This window comes from Echinops telfairi, unplaced genomic scaffold (genome assembly GCF_000313985.2).
Source record: "Echinops telfairi isolate 266 unplaced genomic scaffold, ASM31398v2 ScPeMD7_1;HRSCAF=3_0, whole genome shotgun sequence".
NCBI lineage: Eukaryota > Metazoa > Chordata > Mammalia > Afrosoricida > Tenrecidae > Echinops > Echinops telfairi.
Window position 1 is genome coordinate 92,168,286 of NW_022103896.1, and position 11,671 is coordinate 92,179,956.

At 34.7% G+C, this 11,671-nt stretch overlaps 1 protein-coding gene across 2 annotated transcripts in view; it reads right to left on the minus strand.

Moving 5' to 3' along the window:
* The window catches only part of FAM120A (family with sequence similarity 120A), a 159,615-nt gene that overhangs the window by 122,068 nt on the left and 25,876 nt on the right, over positions 1-11,671 (minus strand). For both annotated transcript variants that reach the window (XM_045285150.1, XM_045284905.1), the window contains exons 2-3: positions 8,740-8,986; positions 1,217-1,299 (exon numbers count right to left, since the gene is read on the minus strand). In XM_045285150.1, coding sequence (XP_045141085.1) covers positions 1,217-1,299; positions 8,740-8,986 — 330 coding nt within the window. The remainder of the gene's footprint in view (positions 1-1,216; positions 1,300-8,739; positions 8,987-11,671) is intronic.

Sequence of the window (11,671 nt, forward strand, 5' to 3'; positions counted from 1 at the left end):
GAGTCAGTGAATGAAAGTGAGTGAGTCGAAAAGCATTTGTACTTTTAACAAGTAATAAATAAGATCACAATATTGATAGTAGAGAACACAAAAGCAAAAGTTTCAAAGAAAACCTGTTCAGTAAATTACTAGAAGCTTTCATATTGGCTTACAGCAATTTCACTCATTCTTACAACAAATATGTAAACTTCCCTATATTAGAAAATCAAGTATACACTTCTCTGATACTCACTACTATCATTAACAGAAAGAGTATGGGAAGGGGAAAAAGATAAGAAAATGTTAATATTGTTGCTGGGGTCATCAAATCAATGTTGACTTATAGTGACAGAGTAGAACCATCCCATAGGATTTTCTAGGCAAACTGGTCAAAGTGCTTCCTGCAAAACAAAAGATCCATGGTATGAACCATCTAGCTCATCAATGGGCGAACAATATGGCAATCTAATTTCATAAAACTGTATAGCTTTGTAAGTCTTATTCAAAGGTTCTATAACCTATATAATCACTCTGAGTCTGAATCAATTCAATGGCAGTGGGTTTGTTTTTGTGCTTTTCCTTATTAATCTTTATGGGAGCAGATTGCTACTATCTTCCTCCTGTGGAGCAACTTCAGTGGGTCTCAATCACCAGCTTTTCAATTAGCAGCTGAGCACATAACCATTGCACCAGGAGAACTTCTTATATAATAAACCTATGCAGTAACCATTTCTCTACTGAATTTTGTATATCATCCACCAAAAAAGTATTAGAATGCAAATTAATCTACTTTACAATTACAGAAAATTAGTATTAAAGTTATGAAAATTTTCAAACTATGCTTGATCTAAGCAACAAACTTATTGCCATTTGGAAAAAAAACATTTATAATAAAAAATTATATTTTTTATTATAAAAAACATTTATAATAAGAAAACACATAAACACTCTTGGTAAAAAAATTCCTGCTATTTAAATACACTGCATGAAGAATTCCTCTAACTCAAATAGAAGGATATTTATAAATTTTCCTAAAATTAAGGTGCCGGAAACAAGGTAAGATAGCCTGTTTTTTGTTGTTTTATAAGGCAGTAAGGATCCTGAAATTTGAAGAAAATATAATATTTCTAGCTTGATAGTCACTCCCCTACCAGTATAAAAACATAATTTATATTATTAAACTATTGGCAAAATAAACAGTTATTACAAATCAAAAAAAACAAAATTAAGTTTATACCTTAAGTGAGGCTAGTGGATGCTCTGGACCAAGTAAACTCCAATGAAAAGAAGCCAAATCTTCATCAGGTAGAATATGATTACCTAGAATATACAATATATAAAACATAAAAGCCAATGATCACTGTATTTTGTTACCAGTAATAGATTAACTTATTTGTCTTAGACTTTTAAATGACTTCTCAAGACATCTCATTTGACACACTATTTAACTTACAAACAAAATATTTTTAATCTTTGAATAAAAGCAGTAGACAAGGCAAACTTCTTGTAGCTATTTCAAGGATAGTATGGATTTGTAGTACACTTCCAATAGCATTCAAAGTTCTGCATAAACACCTAATGACTCCCCTAGAGCAGTAATTAAAATTAAATACCTATTTGCAAAAGGTCACATTGATAATGCCAGAATGTCAAATACTGACTAGATACAGGTTTTCATTAATTCATAAATAACTATGACCCAAACTGAATTATGTATATTTGGTTGAGCAGCCAAACAGGAATAAATCACACTGGGATAACAACTTTCTAAGTAAGATTAAATGATAATGAGCACTGATTATAACCTGATCAATATCCACTATTAATTTCTAAAGTAACCCACAAATATGTATCAAAAAACAAACTACAATAACACTAATTGGTGCTATTATGCTTTATATCCTATCACCATTACTATGTTCTAGTCTATAAATAAGAACTGTATTCAATCAAGAAATTACACTTTTTGGAGCATACTTTCACTGAAATAATTGATTGCTTGAAAACACTAACCTCCTTTGCATGTTATGTCAATGCATTTTAAAGCAGGACTTTGCAAATAATTCCGTGATTTTAATACTATGATTTAATCACCTACATGTTGCAATAATGAATCCACTAGTTAGCTATTAACAGAGAACAAAATAAGGTGAGATCATTTGTAATGTTATACTGCAATATTTCCACCACTTCTCTGAGAGTTTGTTGTACTGTGGTGGCTGTGTTGCTGAACGCTGTATCACTGGTATTTCAAAGACCAGCAGGGTCACCCAGAGTGAAAAGATTTCAGTAGTTTCCAGACTAAGAACAGACTGTGAAGAAGGAACAGGCTGTCCATTTCAGAATAATTAGACACAGGAACCCTTCGGGATAGTATTGAAACATTGTAGAAACTGAAAAGCTCAAGTAGGGAAGAAGATTGTCAAAAATAGTAACATGATGAGCCCCTCAAGTTGGAAAGCACACAAAACATGATGGAAGCAGAGATCTCTTATCAAAGTACAGTTGACCAAAATAACATGGGAATAATAAAGACCGTCATTTGCCCATGCAGCACGACTCAAAATTAGAAGAACAATTGCAAACAACAATTAATAATCGGAACTTGGAATGTATGAAGCATAAATCTAGGAAAATTCAAAAACATCGAAAATGAAATGGAATGTATAAAAGATTAATATTCTAGGTGTGAGCGGAAATGGACAATTAACTCATTTTGCATTAGAAAAATTATACAGTTTACTTTGCCAGAGATTAAAAAGGTATAGTTCATTCATTACCAAAAAGACATTTCAAGAGCTATCTTGAAATATAATGCTGTCTGTGATAATATCTGCATACAAGGAAATCCATACAATTCTTATTAAAATTTACCCATCACTCACTAGAGCTAGTGATATGGAATTTGAATAATCCAATCAATGTCTTGAGTCAGACATTTAATGAAATCAAGGTGCACTGATAATTACTGGTGATTGGAATACAAAAGTTGGAAACAAAGAGGAACCAACAGTTGGAAAATATAGTCTTGGTGATAGAAACAAAGCTGGATATTACATGATAGAATTTTCTAGATCAAAAACATCTCAAAATACATTTGTTCAACAACACAAAAAACAACTGATTATACACGTCCTTCTCCAGATGAAATAAACAAAATGCAAATTGACCACATCCGAGGGAGTGCCCCCCAAAACACAGATTTCGCCCCCTCCAAAGCTATGTATTTAAACTTTTTTACAAAACAACCTTATCACCTTCAAAGTACTCTCCATTACACTTAATACATTTTATCAATTCTTGTAAGCATTTTTCAAACACTTCTGTTTAGATGGCTGACAGCACCTCCATATTTTTTTTTCACCTCATCTAGGTCCTCACATGTCCCTCTGCATTTGCGGAAGTCACAAAGAGCAAGGTCAGGTGAGTTTCTTGCCAAAAACTGGTGCGCTGAGATGGCTGCACGAGCAGGTGCTTTGTCATGTGGCAAAACTAGTCCCCCATCTGCCACAAATCAGGCCTTTAAGCTTGATTAACACTCTGACGTGGTGTAACAAACTCCAAATGCATTATCCTCCTCACATCAAAAAAACAAATGACCATTGTCTTGATCTTTGATTTCACTTGACGAGCTTTTTTTGGTTGAGGTGAGGGTACCTTCCGCTGGTTTGATTGGCGTTTGCTTTCCGGGTCATAAGAACAGCACCAGTCTCATCACTTGGGGAAAAAGTGTTGTGTTGCTTTGGTGCTGTAGAACCCAACGCACAAATTTCACAGCAACCCTTCTCATTCCCTAATCTTCTGTTAACATCTGCTCCACCAAGCTCCATGATAGTCCAGATAACTTCCCCATCATATCAATGGTCCGTCTTTGGTCTTCAAGCAAAAATGCACGAATTTTGTGGATATTTTCGTCCGTTCAGGAAGTTGATGGACATCCAGAATGAGGTTTGTCATCAGTCAACATTTCACCTTTTTTTAAAACAAGAAAACCACTCGTACACTTGAGTTTTCGCCATAGTGCTTTCCTTGTAAGCTGTGTTCAACATCACAAGTTTCGGCAGCATTTTTCCACAGGAAAAAAAATTTCATAGCTGCGTGCTGTTCTCTCTTAAATTGGCCATCACAAAAAATGAGGTTTGAGCGAAACTGATTTTTCAAAAAAATTCACTGTGACCACTATGGGTGCACTAACTCAGAGCGAGTTGCCCGATGCTCACCTAGCGGGAAATATGTGTACTATGAAAGCTCAACTGAGCAAAGCATTTTTCCAGTTTTTCTTGGGTAACCCCCCTTGTATATAGGAGTAGATGATAGAGAAGCTCAGTATCACCAGCTAAAACCAAGCCAGGGCACAACTGTAAAACAGACCATCAATTTCTAGTATGTAAGTTCAGGTTGAAGCTGAAAAAAAATTTAAAACCGGTCCGTAATACCCAAAATAAAACCTTGAGTATATTCCACTTGAATCTTGAGAACATCGGAAGAACAGATTTGCTACAGAGAACATTAATAAAAGAAGACCTAAGGAACTGTGGGATGACATCAAGAGCATCATCCATAAAGAAAGCAAAAAGTTCACTGAGAAGACAAGAAAGATCAAAATGGATGGCAGAAGAAATTAAAAAAATCGCTCTTAATCATAAAATAGCTAAAGCAAATGAAAACTCAAAAAACCTCACTACCATCTTAACCAGCACTGAGTTGATTGACTCACAAAACTACTCTTGTGAGTTTCTAACACCATAACTCTTTACAAAGTAGAAAGACTCATCTTTTTCCCTTGGAAGAACTGATGGTTTTAAATCACCAACCCTGGGGTTAGCAGGCCAATGTGTAACCACTTCATCACCAGGGCTCCTAAAACTTGCTTTCAATCACAGAGTAGCTAAGGCAAACTTAAGAAATGATGAAATCAAAGAGTTGAACAAACTTCATAGGGCAGCACAAAAACACAAAGTCAAATATTTGTGCACAGTCCTAGAGTTAGAAAACCCAAAAGGAAGAACAAGCTCAGCATCTTAACTAAAAGAAGGCAAGAAAAAGTCAAGCCTCAAGTAGCAGTACTGAAAGATTCTATGAGCACGATACTGAATGATACAGGAAAAACCAAGAGAGAATGTAAAGAGTACACAGAAACCATGTACCAAAAAGAGTTAGTCAATATTCAACCATTTCAAGAAGAAACATGAGTAAGAACCGATGATACTGAAGGAAGTTCAAATTTCACTGCAAGCATTAGTCCAAAACAAGGCTCCAGGAATTGATGGAATAGCAAACGAAATATTTCAACAAGCTGATGAAACACTGGAAGCACTCACTTGTCACAAACACGTATGCTAATAAATTTGGAAGGCAGCTATTAGGTCAACTAGGCAGCTACCTACTCCAAAGAAAGGTAATTCAACAGAGTGCTCAAATTATAAAATATTGTTATCACATGCAAGTAAATTTTTGCTGTTGATCATCCAACAATGGCTGCAGCAGTACATTTATAGAGAATTGCCAGAGGTTCAGAAGAGGACTTGGCACAAGGGATATATCACTGCTGATCTCAGCTGAAAGTAGAGAATCCGAGAAAGGTATTTTATTGACTTTGCAAAGGCATTTGACTGTGTGAATCATGGAAAACTATGGATAGCTTTGAGAAGGATGGGAATTTCAGAAAACCTAACAGTGCACATGAGGAAAGTGTACAGGTTCAAGAGGCAGCCATGGAAACAAAACAAGGGACTACTACATGGTTTAAAATCAGAAAAGGTGTGCATCAAGGTTGTATACTCTCAACATTGATGCACTGTGTGGGGTAAATCTGCTGCACATGACCTGTATAAAGTGTTGAGAAGCATGAAGATTAATTTGAATAAGGTGCTCCTGATTCAAGCCATGGTATTTTCTTTCTCCTATCGACTGCATAGTGGATTCAAACAGCTGACCTCGTGGTTATCAGCTCAACTTGTAACCCACTATGCCATCAGAGCTACTTCAAGCCATGGTATTTTCAATTGTATCATATGCATGTGAAAGTTGGGTAGTGAATAAAGAGGATCAAAGAAGATTCGATGCATTTGAATTATGGTGGAATGTGCACAGTAATACTGCAAGGAAAAACGAAAATACCCGGGCTGTCAAAATAACAAACAAGGTCTATCTTGGAAGAATTACAGCCAGAATGCTTGTTAGAGACAAATGGTGAGATTCCATCTCAAGAACTTTAGACACTCTAAGGAGAGACTAGTCCCTGGCCAAGGACATTGTGCTTGCTAAAGTACAGGGGCAGAGAAAACGAGGAAAGACGCCCCTCAACAAGATAATCAACACTGTGGCTGCAACACTGGGCTCAAAAAGAAGAACAATTGTGAGGATGATGCAAGACTGGGCAGTGTTTCTCTCTGTTGTACATAGGATTGCTATAATTCAGAGCATCATCGTCGTCGTCATCATAATGCCTAAAATATGCAAGTACAGAAGTACTGAACTACTATGTCCAGTTGAAAATAACTAATTTTTAACTGTCCAGGTTTACTGTACATTTTACTGTTTTCTCGTTAATGGATTACAAAGATTTTTACTAAGAATTAAGTATGAAGTATCTGAGAATTTTGGTTTTAATCTAAGATTTCAAAAAATATTAGGCCAACATTAGCATCAGTTTAACCTTTTGTGAGAACTTAAGTGGAAATTTTTAAAATGAAAAAAAATTAGGGTGAAGGAACCTGGCAATTCTTAAAACAAATGTTTAAATGAAAATCCCACCAAATTTTCCTAAAACAAAATTGATAACAGCTATACTTTCTGCTAAAGAGAAGGAAAGTGTGCTTTCTCTAAAAATTTTACAAAACTTAAAACATGAGTAAAGCTTACTCACTAATTAACAGTTGCCTAAAAACTTAAAATACCCAAGTCTTAAAGATAATTAGATGAAACTTTATTATTGATTTTGTCATGTTTAAAATTCTTCAAAATAATATAACTATAAGTGAGTTGGCAATATCGCCTAAGAAACACAAATAGTGTTTCTTAAAATTAAAATAATTTCTACATTTCAAATTAGCTAACTCATCATATTCTAAAAACATGGATCCTTCTCATTCATTTAAAGTCAAATACTAGTCCCTATTTATTTTAGTTAACATTTAAACAAATATGTTTCAGATAATATAACAAAGCCTGTGCTCATCCACAGAGTATCTTTAGTATCAAAGAGTATCTTTAGTATCAAAAGAAATAGCCCTATTCTTACTATATGAAAATCTGAAAAATATATTCAAAAGATTCATTTTAATCCACCTAATTCCAAGAGTCACAAGTTTCCTAAGAAAATGGATGGAAACAGTCAAGTACTACCTTAAAGATACATAGAAGGATTAAGTTAAAAGTATAGATATAAATACCAGATAAAAATTGTTTAAAAAAATTTTTTAATGTTTTAAATTGTTAAATATAGCAAAATGCAAAGCTTTATTTTTACTTCTTATATTCTCCATATCGGTCTCTCTCATTCTTTCACATTTTTAAAGATACTGATTATGTCACACTTCATGCTTTATGCTTCTCAACACTTCTTATATTCTCCATTTCTCTCTCTCTAAACCTTCTCCGAGAGGCCTGGAGGCATTGTTGGATAAGCACTGGGTGTTCACAACTTGCAAAGACTTACAGCGTCAGAAACGCTGAGTGAGAAATGCATCCATGACAGTGGGTTTAACACTGATTTTTTTTTTAACCCTTCCCTGAAAAATTCTGCACATTATGACTTAAAATACTAGCATAAAATGCTAAGCTAAAAAACGATGCTTTCTAATTATGCTAAAACATTTTGAAATGTTTACAAAAATCTTTCTGATGCCTAGCAATTTCTAAAACTTGCCCACAAAAATTTCCCCCCTACACACAAATGAAATAGGCTGCTGACCTATGTAAAATGCAGATCATAAAGACAATACAAAAGCATCAAAATCTATCTGAAGAGCACATGTCTTTCAAAGAGGGCCTGTAGTCACCAGCTCACTCACTGCCATGGAGTCAATTCTGGACAGAAACTCTGAAGTATGATTAAATCTGATGGTGACAACTCGGGCATGTTGACAACGGGTGTTCCTCAGGTCCTCACTGAGAGCACCTTACTGATATTGTGAACACTAACTCTCACCAAACCAGAGCAGAACAGTACAGTAGCTAGAGACATACACAATAAAAGCACCATAAAGGGTGGCTGGCAAAAGAGAAAACTGCTATAAAATGCAGACACAGAGTAACAGATAAATATATCACCTTTTGGAAAATCATCTTAAGAAAAAGAATTCAGTACATAAGACCTTAGTTTATAGATAGCCATCATAAGAAATTTCCCCAAGAAAACATTTAAAGGCATACAAGTATACTTAAAATACAGGTACTGGGCAAGAAAGTTTTTTAAGTTTTTGGTTTTTTTAATTAGTGAACGCCCTGAAAATAAAGAGAAAAAAATATAAGATGTAGTATTTCTTCTACAATAAATATAATTTATGCCAAAAGTTTAACTAATTTTCAGTCAATGTGTATTAACATTTATGAGTGTTAATATTTTTTTTAAAAAACTTCTAAGCCATTTTATTCACAAAATTCTTTTTGGGGCCTAGATAAAATACATAAACATAAATTTTAAACCAAAAGAAATACACTATCAGCTGTAACCACAGGCTATGGAACACCAAACAAATAATATACTAAGTAATGAATGTTAAGAATGAGTCCATTCTATAGTACTCCACCACCTACCTAACAGAGCAGCAAAAATAGGAAAACGATTTGGGTTCAGGTCCAGTTGCTTGGCAACTTCATGCATCAGATATTGGCTTGTTGTGAGACTTTTCCCATTTCGGCTCAGTTTTAGGGCATGGGCACTGAAATAGTAGGGGATGTTGCACAATGCATAATCAGAGTCATATGCAACCAAGCCGTGGAAGCCATTTTCTCTGCAGAAACCAATTACTTCTTGATGATGATCCTCAATGCTCTGTGCAACCTATGTAAATAAGAAAAAAATAATTCATCAATGGCAGTAGAAACATGTAACAGTATGCTCGCTGTTTAAGCAAGAATTAAAAGTATACAGATGTTAAAAATATGCATGAAAACATGCAAAAGTGCCTTAGTACCACGGTCCAGCATATTTTCATACAAGAGATACATGGCGGAAAGGAAAGCTAAACTATCTTTTGCTAAGTTATAACTGATTCCACATAACTTTTGTGTCAAGGTCTGAGACCACCCTACTTAAAAACGTGCAATGCTGGCTAACTCTTGTGACCGTACTTTGAAGAAAAAGAGGAGAAAGAAAAAAAGAGTGAGAGGGAAAGCGACAGAAGTCACCAACCCTCTGTAAAATACTGAAAATACCTTCACACTAGATCAAATGTATCGTATTTGTGAAATAATCAGTATCTTTGAAAATGTGAAAGAATGATCCATCATTTATTTACCTGCCTAATAATGATTTTATACTTCGCGGTATTAGGCTTATAGAGATAACAATACCCTAAAATCTGTATCATGCTTATTTTGTGCAAAGAATCATGGCTACTGTGCATAATATAATGTTCAGGATCACCGTTTATACTAGGCCTAGGTGTAGTTTTTTTAGTCATTAAAAATGTAAGCCACCATCAGAAAATGGGTTATGTTAAATGCAGCTAGGTTAAAATTTAGTACCACAGGTTTGATCACCCTTATGATCTATTTAAACTTGTTCTGGTTTTTAATATTTTCTATTTTCTTTTCGATTGAGGTTTTTATGTTTTACTTTGTTATTCCTGTTAGTTTTTTAATGTTTTTTTTGTATAAGAAATCCAAGATAACTAGACTAATGGTTCCTTGTGGGTACAGCAAGAGAGTTTAAGGAGAAATAGGGAGATAATAATGATGAGTATATGCATATGATTGAAGAAAATGTTCTAAAATTGATTGTGGTGATGATTGTTTAACTCTTCTTGATATGACTAAACTCTTGACTTGTATGTGAATTATACGGCAACAAAACTGTTGAGAAAAGCATATGTACACACACATGATATACACACCTTGAGGGAATAACAGGAACACCCTTTTCTGGCATCTTCAAAAGGTGCCTGCTTCTGTAAATGCTTATATTAATAATAAAAACAAGTAACAGATTTTCCAATATCAACTATTAAAGATAAATCTCCAAATGATTACTCACAACAATGGAATATTTTTAACTTTTATACACTTATTGGAACTTTTATCATATATGACAATGTTTGATCATCCTCACAATGGGACCAACAGGTATGATAAATGGGGAAAAGATTGAAGTTAAGGATTTCACCTGGCTTCGATCCACAATCAATAGTAATTAATGGAAGCAACAGTCAAGAAATTAAAGGATGGATTGCACTGGGTAAATCTGCACAAGATCTCTCTATATGTTGTGTTGAAGAACAAGGATGTAATTTTAAAGACTAGGATGCACCTGACCCAATCCATGGTATTTTTAGTTGGCTCATTTGCCTATGAAAACTGGACACTAACTAGGGAAAACCAAAGAAGAACCAATGCGTTGGAATTACGGTGCTGGCAAAGAATACAGAAAGTATCATGGAGTGCCAGAAGAATAAACAAATTCTATCTTAGAAGAAGTATAGCCAAAATGCTCCTTAGAAGTGAGAATGATGAGACTTCATCTCATGTACTTTAAACATTTTATCAGAAGAGACTAGTTCCTAGAAAAAGATACCATGTTGGCAAAGTAAGTCAGAGAAAAGCAGGAAGATATTCAAGAAGATGGACTGGCAAGTGACCGTAAAAATGAGCTCAAGCGTTAACAACTGAGGATGGCACAAGACTGGATATATTTGCTCCATTGTACATAGGGTCACTATGATTTGGAATCTACTCAATGGCATCTAACAACAACAACAGATATTCTATTAATCCAAAAAGATGCCAAGAATACAGCTGAGCTAGCATACCAACCCAACACCTACAACACAAAACTGAATTACAGTACTCTCTACAGAAATGCACACTAAATATAGATCTTTATACAGAACCAACTAACCGTTCATACAATAAGGACTTATAGATCACATCAATGGTCAGCATTTATCAGATTCCAAACCCTTACAAGAACCAATACCCACTAGAGACATAAAACCTATTATTGTGAGCTCTTTAAGATACATATATATAGAAATCTCACAAATTCAGCCATATACCCTATAAAATAAGCCAACATGTAAGGATATAATAGTCCATTCACAGCATAATGATCTCTCCTAAAAATAATGTACATATTCTGGTACCTACTGGAGTCATCACTACACAACGAAGAATATTAAGAATCTGAAGATTATTCAACAGACATGTCAACAGAAGTTTCTTAAGTAGGAACAACAGAAATCCCTGTGCAACAATAAGATATTTAAATATCTGTATTTTCAATTTGCACCTCCAATTTACCCCATACCTAAGCCCCTAAAATATGCTGTCAATTTTGTTCACAAAAATATTACATACTTTAGAGCACCGGTTCTCAACCTGTGGGTCGTGACCCCTTTGGGGGTTGAACGACCCTTTCACAGGGGTCGCCTGATTCACAACAATTGTAAAATAACAGTGATGAAGTCGCAATGAAAATAATTTTAGGGTTGTGGGGTCACCACAACATGAGGAACTGTATTAAAAGGTC